Source organism: Sphaerodactylus townsendi, linkage group LG03, assembly GCF_021028975.2.
Source record: "Sphaerodactylus townsendi isolate TG3544 linkage group LG03, MPM_Stown_v2.3, whole genome shotgun sequence".
Taxonomy (NCBI): Eukaryota; Metazoa; Chordata; class Lepidosauria; order Squamata; family Sphaerodactylidae; genus Sphaerodactylus; species Sphaerodactylus townsendi.
In genome coordinates this window covers 169,828,119-169,846,872 of record NC_059427.1, presented here as the reverse complement: position 1 = coordinate 169,846,872, position 18,754 = coordinate 169,828,119, and the positions used below count along the sequence as shown (strand labels likewise).

Here is an 18,754-nt window from a genome sequence, read left to right as displayed (position 1 = left end):
CAGCCCATGCAGATGTATGCAGCAGTTCCATGGGGGTTGGGGGAGCATTCCTGTTGGCTTGCTGGCCGCAGCACATCAAGTCCTTTTAAAGCTCTCTAATAATACTATTTTTCAAGGGTTTAAACTAAATTATTTTAGCTTTTTTTTAAAAAAAGTTATTTAGTGGTTTGCATTTTGAGCATAGATTTATCACTACACTTTTAAGTTGCCTAATGTGTGTTTTATGCTTTGTTTTAATGACTTGGTTTTATTGTTTTAGTTGTAAGCAGCTTTAAGCAGGCTTTAGGAGAAGAAGTATATAAACTTTCCAAAAAAACCAGAATGCCCAAATAAATGAATGACCAAATAAATGAAAGAATGAGAGTGAAATGAACAAGTCGCCTATTCCAACCATGGTTTTGATCTGAGCCATGGGTTCACTTAGGGATCAGCATCTGAATCGATAAATTCTTTTTCAGGTTTTCAAAACAGGGCCAGAACAAAGTTCCTCTCACCCTTATTGATGGGCTTAGAGTGCTGGGCAGACCAGCAGAAGACTGTTTATCTGTTAAACAACGAATCCAGGGGTGCTCTCAAGCAAACGGCCAGGCTTTTATGCACGGTCATAAACAAACAATCTTAATTTTGCTTTGTACTTTGTCTTTTAAGTTTTGTCTTTATTTTAAATCTTTGTATTATGCCATTAAAGGCTAACTATCTTCTTCTTCTTCTGATTTTCAGTGCAAGGGCACCACCCCAGAAAATGTGATGATAATAAAGAAGAGAAGGTCTCTAGGTAAGTACAGCTATTTCTTTATGTAATTTCAATCTTCCACAAACACATATGTGAGAATGGATCAGGGCTACTAAAGAAGCTTGAATGCCCTAATATCTCTCTGCTGTAGAAATACCGCACTGATCCCACCCATTTCGTTATGACCATGGACCGTAATCTCTCCTTATAACACACTTCACCAGTAGGCCAGTAAAAAGCTCATTCTACTCGGATGGCAACTGATATTCAAAATCCAAGAGCCAATCAAAACACAGGGCAGTGAAAATAGAACCACCACAAAAAAAACTTCAGCTTTGCATGCCATGTGCTAGCGTGGTGGCGAACCTTTGGCACTCCAGATGTTATGGACTACAATTCCCATCAGCCCCTGCCAGCATGGCCACTTGGCCATGTGAAAGGGGCTGATAGAATTATGATCCACTGCTTATCTGGAGAATATAAGAACCGTCCTCGGAGGACTCAGGCTCATTCTTGACTCTTCATTAAACCCTTTAACAACATTTAAAGCCTTCATAAAGCCAAGCGTGTGTGTGTGTGTGGGGGGGGGGGGGGTGTTAGTCAACTAGAAAAGCATGGAATCACATTTAAATTTCACATTATTTATTGTGAAATAATGAAATTTGTTTATTATGAAATAAATGAATAGATTTAAATAGCTGCTTGGCAACCTGACCATGCCCACTGCCAAATCATGTATGAGTGTGATACAATCATGACTACATGCACCCTTGCAAAGGCAGAGACACAGCCGTCTTGCTCCCATGGAGTATTGTAGTCCCAATGCTGCCCTGTGTAAATAAAATAGGAACATGTCCAGAAGGAACACAGTTGGACCAACCCCAGTGGAAAATAAAGCACCAAACTGGAAATGATGAGAAATGGTGACATGGAACATTGGCAAAAGAATGCCGAACACCGGGGGTTGGGTTGGGACAGCAGCCCAAACTCCCAAATTAAACAAATCCTACAGATAACAGAAAGAAGGGTTGGGTCTGTTAACGCTTGAGTTCCCAAATTACACATAGGTACCCTGCACCTGGACATACATCCACAAAGGCCCACCAGACAGAGCGCACAGATAAAGTGCACAGGTAACACAGATGGGGCCATGGCTCAGTGGCAAAGCTCTACCTTGCATGCAGATGGTCTCGGGTTCAATCCCCACAACGCCCAGCTAGAAGGTCAAGTAGTAAGTAATATGCAAGACCTTGATCTGAGACTCTTGAAAGCCATTGCCAGTCAGACTAGCGAAAACGGCCAATACTCTGACTCAGTAGAAGGTAATTTCATGCATTCCCACAAACAAGCCAGGCAGTGATACCGTGTTTCCCCGAATATAAGACAGTGTCTTATATTAATTTTTGCTCCCAAAGATGTGCCATGTCTTATTTTCAGGGGATGTCTTATTTTTCCTGTGCTCTGTTCATCGGGCATGCTTCCAAACAAAAACTTTGCTATGTCTTACTTTCGGGGGATGCCTTATATTTCGCACTTCAGCAAAACCTCTACTATGTCTTATTTTTCGGGCATGTCTTATATTAGGGGAAACAGGGTATGTGCCAGGAAAGGCAAAAGTTCCAAACAATTTCTAATCATCTCTCCAATGCACATTCACACGTGCAAGTCAACGCTATCAGAACATTCTGATAGTTGGTAAAGGAATGGCTATAAAGTAAAGACACAGTAAGGTTCTGGGTGGGTAATCTGTAAAATCTTCACAGAAGGCAGTAGCAATGGTATATAGAAAAGACATGGAGTAACACAACAGCCCTAATATGGAAGCTCTGTTGACCCCAAATACCCAAGGGAGCTCTTCCATGCATACTGGGTAAAAACAATGAATACTGGCCAGCAAAGGGCAGGACACCAAGCATACAATCTTGTGGAACAGTAAGACTTTCAAATCTTTGTTTCTTTCAGGAGCAAAATTAGTCTCAAAGTTTCTGATTCCAAGGGTGTTCTGTACACCAAGAACAAAAGCAGAAGGGTTTCAACTCTTGTTAAGACTTCCTATGAAAGAGGGTCCTCTAAGTCTAAAACAGTGGTGGCAAACCTTTGGCACTCCAGATGTTATGGACTACCCGATTCCCCCCTCAGCCCTGCCAGCATGTGGTGGCCATGCTGGCGAAATATAACATCTGGAAATTATAAGGTGCTCCTACTGATCTAAGAGTGTTAGGGCAGGGATACTCATTCAGGGATACTCATTTGGGAGCCACAGGTGGCACTTTGACGTGCCACCTGTGGATCTTCACAGCACCATTCCCCAATGTGGCACCAACCCCCTCTTTCAGGAAGGTGGGCAAGGCCCTTGGCTGGTGAGCCTTGTGGTCCATAGTTAGTTGAAACAGCCACTACTGGAGGAACAGGTAAGCTGCAAGTCTCCCTGTGGTACAGGCCTCATATCAGGGATGAAAGTAAATATGGCACTTTTGGTGAATGATAATTCTGAATCTGACTCTCCGCAAGCCACGGAGTGAATACCCACTGTGTTAGAGGCCTTTCAAACTGCTAGCGGTTATGGAACCAATTGTATGTGCAGAATTAAGGACTCAGACATTCCTCGTTCTTTTTATCATATAGTCGCTGAATCCTTTTTGCTCAACTCCAGTTAAGCTGCTATACCAACTTGTGCCATTCCAAGAGGCAGTTCAGCAGCAGCTGTCTTAGCTGGAGGACCACAGGCTGACAAAACAACTTATCATGAACAAAATCAAGTATCATTGAGGAGTTAGGGCACACAAATCTGAGGAAGACAAGGGCAGTTGCAGGAATCTTACACAATATTTGTGAGGTAGAACTCTCCAGGGCTTGCTCCCCAAACTTTGGAACTGGCGCAATATTGACATCAACTTCCTCAGATAATGCTGCAGAAATAAAAAGGGGAGAGGGAAAGAAATTAAAATCCTAATTTATGATTCTGTTTATTTTGGATGGAAAAACAAGTGAGCGGTGAAGGAGGGGAGACAGTTGAAAACAGGTTCTTAAGTCCATCTCTGAAAAAGGCATCTATAAAATAAACCAGTTATTTCAAAGGGACTTGCAAAAAAAACTACCTGTTGAGATGCCATCTCAGGCAGAATAGTTCTGCAAGTACAAAAGATGAACACGCATTTTGTTCCTTGCTCACACACATACCAGCACCCTCTCAAACCTGAAGATCAACCCTTGCATTTTTTTTAAGTTTCACACAAATTCAAAAAAGTTATTTTTCCCAATGTATCTCATTCATTTATTCAAATAATTTATTCCTTTAAAAATAAGGTCATCTGCCATTCTATTAACAAAAACAGCTTTAAACAATATGAAAACAAACAATAGAAATATCAAATACAATAACAGTAAAGCAGTAACAAACAATTTTACTCTACCCATTGGAAAATGCTTGTCCAAATAAAATGTGTTTAACGCTACCAAAAAAGAGAGGAGAGTGGAGAATCAGGAGAACAACTCCAGGCGGCAAATTCTACAGCTTGCATAGCACCAATTGAGAATACTCTGTCCATGCTCAGAGGCCTCCAATGAAGAACTGAGTCAGCCAGAAGGTTCAGATACTCCAATTTCAGGTTGGTTAGCTTAGTTGATTTCTCATTCCACATTGCAACACTCTAAAAGGAGTTAACCAGCGATGGTGTCCTTGTATCCACTATCATATTCATAGTTTGATGTATTGTCAAAGGCTTTCATAAGTGTAATTAACTGGCTCCTGTGGGTTTTTCAGGTTCTGTGTCCATGGTCTGATAGTTATAACCCCAAACATTTTATCTGCATTAACCATTGGGACCTTCAGAGGGATGTTATGGTAAGGTTTGTTTCTCTCTGTGGCACACTGAGCCTCTGAAGATGCCAGCCATCGATGGGGGCAAGATGTTATGAGCTAAAACTACCAAACCATGGCCACGCCGCCTGAAAACCCACAAGAGCCATATTCACAGTTTCCAAAAAGCCTGAAAAAGCTTACTTCATGTAGCAATAATTCCCCTTGTAGTTGCAAACAACACAGCATCCACGCACCACTATCCCATTAATGTTCCTTACCTGAGTTCCCCCAGCTACCATTTCCCCCACCCCACCTCAAGCCTCTGAAGAGGTTTTGAATATTTTTTTTAAAAAAATCAGTAATTATATAGTGATATACCAATTAACAATTCTTTTAAAAGCCACAAGAAGCCCATCAGAGACAGAGCAGAAATGGCAGTCAAGGCAAAGAAAATGATGCCGATATGGGTGGAACTGTCAAAATTGTGCATGGCTCTGTTGTACCTTTGTAATTTTATTTCTCCTTCGTATTTCCTGTTTGGTAAGAGGTGTACATATAGCGATATGAGTTTATTAATTATATGAATTATTATATTATGGGAAAAATAGGCTAGTATTGATCATCTGATTTAATTTTAGAGCTATGATTTAACGACTGGACGAAGTCTAAGCTTATAGGTTACAAGCAAAGTCTGTATACTAAGACAACTCCCAAGTAGGGGAATATATTAAGAACTTTTTTTAAACTGTCTATTTTAAACAATATTGTTTTTTTTCTATGTTAGTGTGTTATATGAAAAACTTAATAAACATTTTAAAAAAATTGTGCATCTTCTTATCCATACAGCATACAAATATGTTTAGACTATGATCTTTTCAAAAAGATTGAATCAAAACAGGGTTTGGAAACGTTATAGCAATGCAAGGGAAAACCTGGAAGGTGGGTGATTAAAATATGTTGTGTGGATGGTCTTTACTTCCTCCCTCCCCAAAAATCCCTCTTTCAATTTGGATACCAGACCAGAGCAAATCTTCCATGCTGGTCTTCCACATGTAAGTCATTTATCTACAAACAGCAACCTGTTCCATTTCAGAATTATTTATGATTTTGTTTGCAGAATGTACCCCTTTCTTCACTGTTTATGAAACAAGAATTTTTGAACAGTTGAATTTTTAAAAGGTTAAAGGTCAGAATTTGAAAACACCTAATCCTTAAATATTTAAAACACCAGCTTTTTTCAGAGCAAGGAAACACAATTGTTATCAACACATTAGAAGGATGTCTCCCAAGCTGCAATCAGTAAAGACGCCTCCCCACATTTTGAAAAATACAGAAAAATCCACTCTTAAAAAAAATTAAGTTGGTCAAGTGATGGTAAACCAACACAGATCCAAAGGTTAGAGGCTAAGGCATTCATTCCCCTGATGTTACTTCCTAGCACTACTATTCAGAGATCTTTCACCTCTGTCTATGAAGGTTCCCTGTAGTCACAACAGCTAGTAGCCATTGCTGGACCTCCTTTCAATGAATCTGCTTGCATGCCTGCAGCCATCATCACTACATCCACTGGCAGTGAATTCCACATAAGTGAATGCCACCGGAGTATTTTGTTTTGTCTATTCTCAACTGATTGCCCATCATATTCATTGGGCTTCCATTTTTCTCACTTTCAGACAGCGTCACCTCATTCTGCCAACTGCATGCCTCAGGCTCTAGCTTGGTTTCAATGTACCACTAGCAATTCAATCTTAAGCAGAGTTACTCCAGTCTAAAGTTTCTCCACTGAAGCGAATGGGCTTAGGGCTGGCAAGGGAGTCTGCAACCTGTGGCCTCTCCAGATGTTCATGGACCATACCCCAGTGTCAGCCCCTGCCAGCATTGGCCACATTTAAATGGCCATGCTGGTAGGGGCTGATGGGAATTGTAGTCCATGAACATCTGGAGAGCCACAGGTTGCAGACCCCTGAACTGAACTTTAAGAGTGTACTGAAAAGCACTTACCCATGGGACTTTGAAGCCACACTGCAACTCATTTGGTCAGGATTCACTCCTGTCCACCCAAAACAGCTGCACATGCTTAGTTAGTATGTCAGAGGCCTTCATTATGCACAGCTATTCTGCACTGGAAGCAACCCAGTTTAAATGAGGCATAGCCTAACATTCATGGAATGCTTTTCTATAGGTAGGCTGAGCCTAAAGCAGAAATGAAGCATGTGAAATAGCAACACATTCCTATGCATAGAATGGTCCATGCAGCACCTCTAGAATATGCACCCTGGACAGCTCCCACCAACCCAGTTTAATGGGAACAAAAAGCACCACCCACTGCCACCGGCTCTTTGCAAAGCTAAAGCTAGTTGGTTATGCTGGTTGGGTCCTCAGGGCTAACTGTTTCCTTGTAGGAAATGTCTATTAAAAATCAAGGAGAACCCAGTAGTAGTAGTAGTAGTAGTAGTAGTAGTAGTAGTAGTAGTAGTAGTAGTAGTAGTAGTAGTAGTAGTAGTAGTAGAAGGAGGAGGAGGAGGAGGAGGAGGAGGAGGAGGAGGAGGAGTTTGGATTTATATCCCCCCTTTCTCTCCTATAGGAGACTCAAAGGGGCTTATAAACTCCTTACCCTTCCTCCCTCACAACAAACACCCTGTGAGGTAGGTGGGGCTGAGAGAGCTCAGAAGAACTGTGACTAGCCCAAGGTCACCCAGCTGGCGTGTGTTGGAGTGTACAAGCTAATCTGAATTCTCCAGATAAGCTTCCACAGCTCAGGCGGCCGAGGCAGAGCAGGGAATCAAACCCGGTTCCTCCAAATTAGAGTACACCTGCTCTTAACCACTATGCCACTGCTGCTCCTTTTTTTTAAATTTAATGAATTTAACCAATGGTTCTTATTTTTAATCAAGCACACTCAAGACATGGGGAAAAAAATCTTTGATGGAAATCATGTTATTAAATGCAAATGAACTCAAAAACAATAACTGCAAATTTTGCCAAAACAAATAAGCACTATATGAGTGCACAGATTTAACCAGGACTGGATTCTTCTACTTCCTATTGCCTCTCCTCCTCCTTGAAATAGGTCCATCAGCCTTCTTGAAATGTAGGCCTGCATATCAGCATCACACTTGGGCTTCTGGAAACACCACTCTCAGCAGAGGCAGAAGACACCCATCTGAAAAAGAAAAACGGGGAAGCAAGTCCTCTCAAGTGCTGTTCCAGCATGGGAAAAGAACTGGGAAGGGCCAGGTGCCCTTCCTTCTCTCATAATGGCATGCCAAGCCCAAACAGGATCTGTGTTTTTTTTAACAGACGTGCCCCGCAGCTCTCATGTGGCTGCAGGGAACAACTGGATCTGGGGAACCCAGACTCATTTTTCTGAAAACCTGCAAGTCTAATTTGATCCTTAACTTTAAAAGACAATGGTTTGTTCCAAAAAAACAAAACAAAACACCATGGCTTCCCTGCACCTTGTTTCTAGTATTATGCCATTTTCTTCAGGATTCAACAGCACAAACTGGAATGGGGTGAAATCTCATTTCATCTGGTGACTTAAAGTGATATGAACTATCTATCATCCATTACAGTTAGAGTACTGCAATGGCTGGAAGAAAGGTGGCACAGTGGAGCCCAATCTCATCACATCTCGGAAGCTAAGCGGGACCGGTACTTCGATGGGAGACCAGCAAAAAAGACTTTGCAGAGGAAGGCAATGGCAAACCACCTCTGTCTCTCACTTATCTGAGAGCCAGTGTGATATAGTGGTTAAGAGCAGGTGGATTCTAATCTGGAGAATCGGGTTTGATTCTCCACTTCTCCACATAAGTGGCTGAGGCTTATCTGGTGAACCAGATGTGTTTCTGCACTCCTACATTCCTGCTAGGTGGCCTTGGGCTAGTCATAGTTCTTTGGAACTCTCTCAGCCCACCCTCATACTGGCAGAAGGGCACCGCTTCATCGCGACTTAAGGCGGTTAAGGAACGGCTGGCCAGGTCAACTGTTTATGACGCCTCGACTCGCAATCGGTCACTGGACGCTGGGACCGGTCCGCATGCGATGATGGTCCCTGGGAACAACCGGGCAGCTTGGCGCGCCTGACGCCGGCGCTTCCAGCCACGTGACATGTCCCAGGCCTCGAGCCCGGCGTCGCCAAGGTAAGCCTGGGGACACGCCCCTGGTTCCTACGCCGCCTGCTCCAGTGAAGCAGGGCAGGGTGGGAGCATGTCCCCAGGCCTCCGGCGACGCCGCTTGAGGCCCAGGACAAGGTAAGATACCGCGGGTGGAGGCTGGCGTGAAGCTGCTGCCGCTTGTTCGGCAGCTGGAAGCTTTCATCGGCGGCGTTTCTCTCAAAAGAGCGCTTGGGAAGCGCTCTGGAAGCGCCCGACTTCAGGCAAGGAAGGAAATGGCCGGCGAGGAAGGCTGCCTTGACTGCATTGCAGCTGGGCGTACTCGATGCGAATAAGCTGGCCTGGCTCAGATGCATGCGTTTTACCGTCCTCCAGGTCAGCCATGAATTGCCGATGCAAGGAAGCTTGACCAAGGTGTGTCTGTTTTTCGTGCGGAGAGAGAAGGGGAAAGGAGCTTGTAAAAAAAAGAGCACCTTGGAGTCTGCCTTTACATACAGGAGAGAAAGGTGGGATATAAATCCAACCTCTTCTTCTTCTTACCTTGAAACCTCTTTGTGGAGCCACCGTTTTAGTCCACTGCAATTTGATGCCAATGGCTAAGAGAGTGAATTATGCATCAGCAAGTCAGCAGTTCAAACCTGGACTATGCTGTGGGTTCACTCAGGGGGCCTCAGGCAAGTTGCTTTCTCTCAGCCTCTGCCTTCATCACTTAAATATAAGGATAGCAATACTGACTTGTATTAACAGGGCTATAGTGAGAAAACATGGAGGAAATGCAGCTGCAAAAATGCTATTCAAGTTTTTGAAATTTTTGTTTAAAGTCAAGTTAAGGAACTATAATCACATCACAGCCAGAATGGGATGGAGTGCATCTGTGCCCCCTCCCACATCAGTACATTTCAATACCTCCCCATGACATCACTGCCATATTCTACCAACTGCTTCTTTTTGAAGAACAATCATAAGCATAAGCATAAGCATAAGCATTTTATTGTCATTGTGCACGCACAACAAAATTTACAGCAGCATTCCTCGATGCACACAATTTCAGACTCATACCCCATCCTCACTTTCCCCTTCCTCCACCCATCCCTACACAGCCCCAAATACATCAATATGAAGCAGCGGAGTTTAGCATAGCCACAGCTCTAGAGTAGAAGCTGTCTCTAAGCCTCTTTGTCCTAGTTCTGAGGGCCCTGTATCGTCTGCCAGATGGTAACAGTTTAAAAAGAGAGTGTGCTGGATGAGACGGGTCCCTCAGAATATTTTGGGCTTTATTTAGGCTTTGGGAATTATAGATTTCTTCCAAGGAGGAGAGAGGGCAGCCGATAATCCTTTGTGCAGTAGTGATCACCCTTTGGATCAATAGCCCTTTTAGCAAGAAGGCAGGCAACCTTGGATGGCTGCTTGCCGGGGCTCTGCCCAGAGGGCAGGCGGGAACCAAGGATAGCATGTCCAGGCCTTTTAGATTCAAGCCAGCTTCATCAATTAACTCAGCACAAGTGCACAGTGAGTCCACTTCATACTGTGCCAGTCCAAACCACTCTTCCCCTGCTATAATATACTTCTGAGCTGCCAGAGCTGTGTTTTCACTGGAGCCCAGCTGTCAATTAAATGGGAAAGACCAGTTGCGGCTAGACAGGGCCATTTGTCCTGCAGACAAGACCACCAGACTGACACTCACACACCCCATAATATTTCTGTCACCATGCAGAGCAAATGCAGCTGCAAGGCAGCACAGCTTAAGTCACAAGGGAAACAACCTTTGACAAGGCTCATCTCTTCCCCGCGCCCCCAATTTCTTTCCGTCGCACATCTACCTCATTACCCAGAACTCTGGAATGACAGCAACTGAGCAGAACTGAATACTAATAGCACGATATAGCCTGATCCAAAAGCTTGTGGAGAACTGGGAGAATCTCACTTTTCATTTTGTACAGAAAGCAAATTCTGAGGCCACAATATTCCAGAGCGGGGGAAAGCCCCGAACCCACACGGCCCCTTTGATCAAGACACTGAAAGAGCAGAGGAAGATTTCAGAGGACAGCAAGGTGTAGACATCCTCTTCACACTTGCCAATAGCAGTACACCAGACCATTTGGCTCAGCACTCAGGGCAGATCTCCCTCCAAGCACTGCAGGGGCTGGGGATACAATTTAAGGCAAGTGGTATGGCTTATCCCTATCATTGGCTCACAGACCTGCACAACCTTGGTGTTTGGAATATGCTGCCACAGGAGGTGGTGATGGCCACTAACCTGGATAGCTTTAAAAGGGGCTTGGACAGATTTATGGAGGAGAAGTCGATTTATGGCTACCAATCTTGATCCTCCTTGATCTGAGATTGCAAATGCCTTAACAGACCAGGTGATCGGGAGCAACAGCCGCAGAAGGCCATTGCGTTCACATCCTACATGTGAGCTCCCAAAGTCACCTGGTGGGCCACTGCGAGTAGCAGAGAGCTGGACTAGATGGATTTTGGTCTGATCCAGCTGGCTTGTTCTTATGTTCTTATGTTCTTAACCACCAAGGAAAGTCTTGTCAGATGTAAAAAGACAAGCAGGTTGTCCAGGCGCGGCCGTGGCTCCTGCCACTGAGCCTGGACTTGCGTGTCGGGGCAGGCCGAAGGGAACCTTGCCGGTCGCCCAGGACATCGACGCACCGGCAGACCGTAGCATCGTCGCGATCGCGGGAGGAGCCGGGGACAGAATGAGACCGGGCCAGGTCGAAGGGGCGACGACAAGGCAGGGCGAGGGCTTGGCGGCGCGCTGGGGCGAGGAGCGAGCCTGTAGTCTCTGCCGCGCTTGGGGCGCAGCTGGGTACAGTCAGGGAGGCTCGGAGTGGACTCAGCTGGGGAAAGGGCGGATTTTGAAGGGAGGAAGTGCATATAAGGAGGGAGGCTTTGACGTTCTGGAGCTGCCGCTGCAGCGGGATGTTGGGAGGTGGTCAGATACGGACCCTGGGAAGGAAAGGAGAGTGAACGGCTGGGTGGGACTGGGCGTGCGGGCAGAGGATAGCCAAGCCCAGGAATCTAACTCTGGTCCCAGTGAAGTAACTGGGCAGAGTGGGCCCCACCTGGGAGCTCTGGTCCGGCTGTCAGTGAGGCAACTGCAGCAGACCCAGCTCCTGCAGTCACAGGGGTAGGAAGGGAAGGCTGTGAAGCCTGGGACGGGCTGCCTACACCAACAGGCGCCCTGTGGGCTAAACTGTTTCTTGGCCCCTTGGGCCAATTGGAACAAGACATCTCTGGGGAGACAAGCCCCCAGGACAGGGAGGGAGGGAAGGAACCACAGCCTGAGAGCCCCGGGCGGGGAGGGGAAGCGCCACACAGGTCAGCCCTGGTTCGTACTTAGATGAGAGGCCACCATGGAAGTCCAGAGTTGTTATATAAGACAAGCAATGGCAAACTACCTCTCACTTTGTCTCACTTGCCTTGATAACCCTACAAGGTCTCCATAAGTCCGCTACGACTTGATGGCAAACTACACACATACAAGGTGATGGGTTGCCAGATAAAATCCCATTGGATCCCATTGGAGCCCAAAGTTGTCTAAGTGGGTTGCAAGGTTATCAAAACAATTATTACAGAATCACTCTCCCTCAATCCTCCGGTCTACCTGTGTGATGTGCCATCTCCTTACTGATCCACCTGCCACAGATCTGTGACCTTTGGAATGTTAGCAGTCAGTCAGGATACTCATTTTCTCCTAATTCCCCCCTCCACAGCCTCCAATTCCTCTTGCCCACCAGCAAGCCCACCTCTTGCCCACCACTTCCAACCAACCCTACCAACCCTATATCCCTCTCCCATGCACGTCACATTTACAGCAGCAAAAAAAAATCTCCAACAGAATTATGCCAATTTTCAGCTATTAATTGATTTATTATTTATGTTTGTTGGTTTTAAAGCCATGGCAACAAAATTTGCTCCCAACAATACAACTGAATTGTTCATCTCCTTAAAACTTACTGTAAACAATAAGTATCATAACAGAATCCCTGGAAGCATATAAATGACACTTTAAGGAAAATGTGGATTTTGTTTCTATCGTGGGGCATAAGATACAAAAGGTTGACGACGACTGTTCTAGAAGATCCACAAGATACTCTGCAGGAGCTAATAAGCTATCTGTAGTTCACTAGCTACCTTCTGGAAACCTTTGGCCAACAGAAAGTCCCAAACTGTTCCTGTAATATACAATGATGTGTAGTAGAATGTGATGTTAAGTCGTGACTGACTCAAGGTGACCCTAAAGATTTTGAAGGCCAGAGGTGTACAGAGGTGGTTTGCCACTGCCTGCTTCTACATAGCAACCTTGGACTTCCTTAGGACTTCCTTCTTCCCTCCCCAGTACTAACCAGGCCCACCACGCTTAACTTCCAAGATCTGATGAGATAACATTAGCCTAAGCCAGACCTGGGCATTATACAGCCCGCGGGCCACATCCGGCCCGCCGGATGACCCTGACTGGTCCCCCTGCCGTGCTGGGGTGCGAGGTGTCTTTGAAAGTCCCGCAGAAGCCGGGTGCCTTGGCTGCCGGCTTCTGCGGGGCTTTCAAAAGCGCCTCGCCCCCCTGCCTTTTGGCCCGGCCCTCCACAATATGTTCTGTTTCTTATGCGGCCCCATGAAAAAAATAATTGCCCACCCCTGGCCTAAGCCATGCAAGTCAGGGCAATATATAAATGTACCTCCAAAAAAACCCCAAGTATCATAGGCAGGCTGCAAGTCAGCTGTGACTTACGAGCATACAAAGACACACAGAGTTTTAACTTCATTTTTATTGGCACCAGAACCACTACAATAAAGTCAGCATCTGTCCCATAGCCTCTCTCTGGGCAAGGGTGGGATGTTGGAATGGAACTTCTGAGCTTTTTTTTTTTTTTTCATCTTAGAGCAAAAGAGGCATCTGTGGCCATCTGACTTCGAACAGGAGGCAATTCACATGCCAGGAGGTCTCTCTTGCTCTGGGAGGAATGTGTCCATTTTCACCTCCTGCCTGGGTACTGTGTGAAATGCATCAAATTTGCATTTTCAAGCTGGAATCAATGCTCTAAATACAAATTCCAAAAGCTGGAGGGGAGAATTCCAGCCCAGCGGTGTCCAGCCTTTCTCCTGCTCCAGATGGGCCTTGAAGAGGAAAGCTTATGAAACTGTGGATGTCTTTGACAAGAGTAGAACAAGAGGCTGAGAGAAAGGACTCCACCACACAGCAAGCATAGTAACGATGCCTCGCCAAAAGAGATTTCACAAGTGACCATACGTTTTACTGCTCACTTGCAGCAATGTAGGAATCACCTGGACTTGACAGCTGTGTAGTAAAAAGCTCTTTACAAGATGTTTGATTCTGGTTCCGACTCGCTCCCCAAATCTAAAAATACTCAACAATTAAACCATCAGAAATTTTTAAAGGTTATCCATCACTCCAGAACAGACATCGGATAAATTAAATTGAATTAACAACAACAACAACAACAACAACATCTTCGAATTGACAAAATTAACATCTGTCAAATTCAGAAAGCAGCCCTGCTGGGATCCGCACGAATACTACGCCGAATACATTACAACTTCCTAGGCTTCTGGGTGAGGCTCGAATTGTAATAAAGGCCAACAACCAGCTAAAGATCTGGCAGCTGTGAAATCTATAACAACACCAACACCTACTACTACTACTACTACTACTACTACTACTACTACTACTACTACTACTACTACTATCATCATCATCATCATCATCATCATCATCATCATCTTCCAAACTCACTGACTCCCATGAACTTAGAAGAGTGTAACTGTGTTTGGAATGGTACTGTGAACTACCTACCCGGTGAGCTTTTCACAGTGAATTTCAATAGCTGCTAGTGAGTGATGGCAGCAGAGAATACTAGATTCTCAGGCTATAAGCACACTGTAAAAATAATTTTAAAAGATCAACCTCATAATTAAAGGGCTGGTTAAAATAATGTTTTTGTCTTGGGCATGAAAGACAGTATGGTAGATGCCAGGAAAGTCTTCAAGGGGAAAGGTATTCAACAGGTAAAGTGCCACCGCTGAAAAAGCCCAGTATCTGGTCACCCCCTATCTTACCTCTCACAGAGAACAGGGCTTACAAGGAGGAATTTAACTAGAAGACTGGACTGTTTACTCTTCAGGAAGAACTCTTGCCCTTTTTCCAAAGCTTGAGGGCCCGTCATTTTTGTGCCGCTCCCACTTTTGCTGTATCTGCCAGTTGACAGCCAACACAAAGATAACAGAGCTATTCACTGACTTATCTACAAAGCTGATAGTTCTACCCAAACCAGAGCCCAAGGCAAGTTATAATCAGGACTTTGTTTGAGCTAAAGCTCAACTCCTTCTTAAGCACTGTGCTTTCAATGCCGGGGCTCAGATCTTGATGAAGCAACCCAGACGAAAGTATCTTTGAATATATCAAAAGGACGCTAGATATTTTTTCTCATCACTGTTAACTACAGAAGCATTTTGAGCTTCGGTGACTCTTCAGAAGTTAAGTACTAGTTATACTGCTCTGTTATCTGCTTTAATCCTCATAACAATTATGTAGGCTAGCGTAAGAGATCACGGCTACTGACCTTGGCCACCAGTAAGTTTCATGTCCAGGAGGGGACAAAAACCTCAGGTCTCCTCTGGGATTTCAAATCCATTGTATTCACACTAGAAGTATGATTAATGAAAACCAGGAGCTACAGTGGATGGTTTGGGCTGCTATCACACAGAGGTTGTTCTCCACTTTGGTATCCAAAAGAGTGTATTTTTTCCTCCTGACTATTTACACTGTGTCAATGGTCCCCACCCTTTTTCAGCATTGTGGGCACCTTTGAAATTCTGACACAAGGTAGTGGGAACAGCTACAAAATGGCTGCTGCCGGAGGTTAAAAAAAAATGGCTGCAATCACTTATTTTCAGTCACACAGTGAAAATCTTTGTGCAACTGCAGCCAAAGCAACATTTTAAAAAATTGGCATAACCAATGAAATCTCCAATGGTCAATCAGAAGCCTTGCTGGACAAAAGTGCATTATTTTGAATGTGTGGAAGGGGTCAAAGCCTTCCAGTAGTACAGGAGGGGAAATGATGGCTGCCAGAAAAAAGTGAATAGAAAACTCTTGCATGAATACTCGCTGGCCAGTACGTATGCCTCTGCACTTGCAGCTGCACTGGATGCAAAATGGAGAATCCTTGCCATATAGTCTTGGACTCACAAGCCCACTAGTTCCTCTCAGGAGAAGTAAGAGAGAAACTGGGCAGGAGATAAGCCTCAGAAGATGGAAGGGAAGTATCTGCCTTTGGGAGAGCCACAGAAATGCAAGTGAATTAGATCCATTTCTTCTTTTGAGTTTAGCGCGGTGGTTCTCAACCTTCCTAATGCCACAACCCTTTAATACAGTTCCTCATGTTGTGGTGACCCCCAACCCTAACATTTATCCATTTTACAGATGGAGAACACTGATGCAGAGAGTCTTAGGCGACCCCTGTGGAAGAGTCGTTCAACTCCCAAAGGGGTCCCGACCCACAGGTTGAGAACCACTGGTTTAGCGGTTCCTTTCAAACACCAGGCCAGGAGACAGCCTAGGTTTGGCAAAGCAGTTAGCATGTCAGACAAAGCTGAAGGAGACCAGGATTTGAACAACTACTGTGCCACGAAGCTCACTAGGTTAATGGGGCCATCATGCATTCTCATCCTGAACCACCTCACAGGGTTTTTATGAGGATAAAATTGATTATGCTGCACTAAGATCCTTGGATAAAAGTTTACTAGGCACATCACAGACTATGGACTGGTGGTGCAGAAAGAGTTAGAGATCCCTAAGGTGGTACAGTAGAGGTTGCCTCAGTAGAAGCAGATAAAAACGGACCATTGGTACTCACCCTGAAGGGGCCTTCTCTTGGACGGCTGGAGACCTTCTTGGTGGGTGATTTCCACCCCTACTCACGGAGGCAGGATCTTAAACATCCCTTCCTGTTCAGGTTTGGGCTCCAAACTTCCCCAGTAAACTCCTGACTGAGCAGTATTAAACACGAATAACACCATAAGATAGAACAGGAAGAACATGAGCAACAACAAACAGCATAACAAACAGTTTAACAGTGGGACAGAGTTCCTCCCTCCAGCCAGAATAGTAAGGAGGGGAAGACTACGGACTTGCTGAAGATCATTCCGGATGCTAGCGATGCCACGGGAGGGACGAGAAGGTCTCCAGCCGTCCAAGAGAAGGCCCCTTCAGGGTGAGTACCAATGGTCCGTTCTCTTGGAGGCGGAGACCTTCTCGGTGGGACCTCCCCAAGCAGTGTCCCCAACATGGCTGGGCTATCGCTAAGCATCCAGTATGTTCTCGAGCACCCTACGGCCGAAGACCATTTCAGCTGCACTCCAGGATTGTAGCTTGTAGTGTCTAACAAAGGATGATGGGCTTGCCCAGATGGCTGCTCTACAAATCTGTTCGATGGATGCCTTGTTACAAAAGGCTGCATTGGTTGCTATGCTCTTAGTGGAGTGTGCGGTGATGCCCCTGGGAACTGGAACGTGCAGGGCCTTGTGTGCTTCCACAATGCAAGTCCTGATGACTGAACTAATGGCGGCCGTGGACATTTGGTGCCCCAGGTTAGGCGGTGACACATTGATAAAAAAGGATTGAGTCTGTCTGATATCTGCAGTCCTCAGAATAAAAGCCTTGAGAGACCTGCAAACTTCAAGGGTGTGCCAGGTGCGTTCCCGGGGGTGAGTAGGTTTGGGACAGAAGTTAGGGAGCACGCTGTCTTGTTGGAGATGAAAGGAAGACGCTGCCTTTGGTTTGAAGGTGGGGTCCAGAGACAGTACGACCCTGTCCTGGTGAAACACGCAGAGGTTGGGGTTCACCGAGAGAGCTCTAAGTTCAGAAACTCTGCGGGCTGAGGTGATGGCTACCAGGAGGATGGTTTTCATACGAAGCCATCTCAGATGTATAGATTGCACCGGTTCGAAGGGAGATGCCATGAGGGCCGTCAGGATTGTATGTAGCTTCCACAACGGGAATCTGTGGTTGACTAGAGGTTGTTGCTGTTGAACGCCCTTGAGGAATCGGAGAACATCTGGATGTTGAGACAATCTCTGGCCCTGGTAGATGGAACACACTGTAGAAAGGGCTGCGACCTGACATCTGAGAGTGTTACTTCTGAGTCCCTTACCGAAGCCGTCCTGTAGAAATTCCAGTATGGATGCCAAGGATGGGGGACTAGGGTCCCGTTGACGAGCTCTGGACCACAACACGAAGGACTTCCAGGTAGAGTTGTAAAGTCTCACCATGGATGGTCGATGTGAAGCCAGGATGGTGCTGATCACCTCTGGTTAGTACCCCTTGCGAGTCAGGTTTCCCCGCTCAACCGCCAGGCGGTCAGACATAGCCAGCCAGGGTCTGGATGAAACAGAGGACCCTGTTGAAGTAGGTCTGGGCACACCGGAAGATGAAACGGAGGAGAGACTGCCATCTCCGTTATTGCTGAAAACCATGGCCTTCTTGGCCAGAAGGGTGCCACCAGTATGACCTCTGCTCCGACGCATCTGAGAAGCTTTGGAATCACTGGTGTTTGTGGAAACGCATAGAGAAGACCCCTCAGCCAAGGGGCAATCAGAGCGTCCACCTTTTGAGCTTGGGGATGAGCAAACCTCGAGAAGAAGAGTGGTACTTGCACGTTCTCCGCTGTGGCGAAAAGGTTCACCCTCGGGTTCCCGAACCAAATGGAAATCTGCTGAAACACTGACTTCTTGAGAGACCATTCGGCGGGGGAAATCGTCTGACGGCTCAACCAGTCGGCACTCAGGTTGAGTTTCCCCCGGCTGTGCTCCGCCTGCAGACTGAGAAGGTTGTCCTCTGCCCAGGTGAGAATCTTGCTAGACTCCTTGAAGAGTCTGGTGGAGCAGGACCCACCCTGGTTTTGGCTGCCACGTTGTCGGTCCTGATCAGTACATGCCTGTCCTTTACTCTTGGACTGAAGTGTTGAAGTGCCAGGAAGATGGCATGAATCTCGAGTAGGTTGATGGGGAGAGAGGACGTTGGTTTGGTCCACCTGCCCTGTGTAAAGGTTTCTACCAGGGTAGCTCCCCAGCCCT

General features: G+C 45.8%; 1 protein-coding gene across 1 annotated transcript in view; it reads right to left on the bottom strand.

Moving 5' to 3' along the window:
• LRP1 (LDL receptor related protein 1) overlaps positions 1 to 18,754 on the bottom strand; it is a 466,085-nt gene that overhangs the window by 362,490 nt on the left and 84,841 nt on the right. The window contains 1 exon segment of the mRNA XM_048487597.1: positions 3,556 to 3,642. Coding sequence (XP_048343554.1) covers positions 3,556 to 3,642 — 87 coding nt within the window.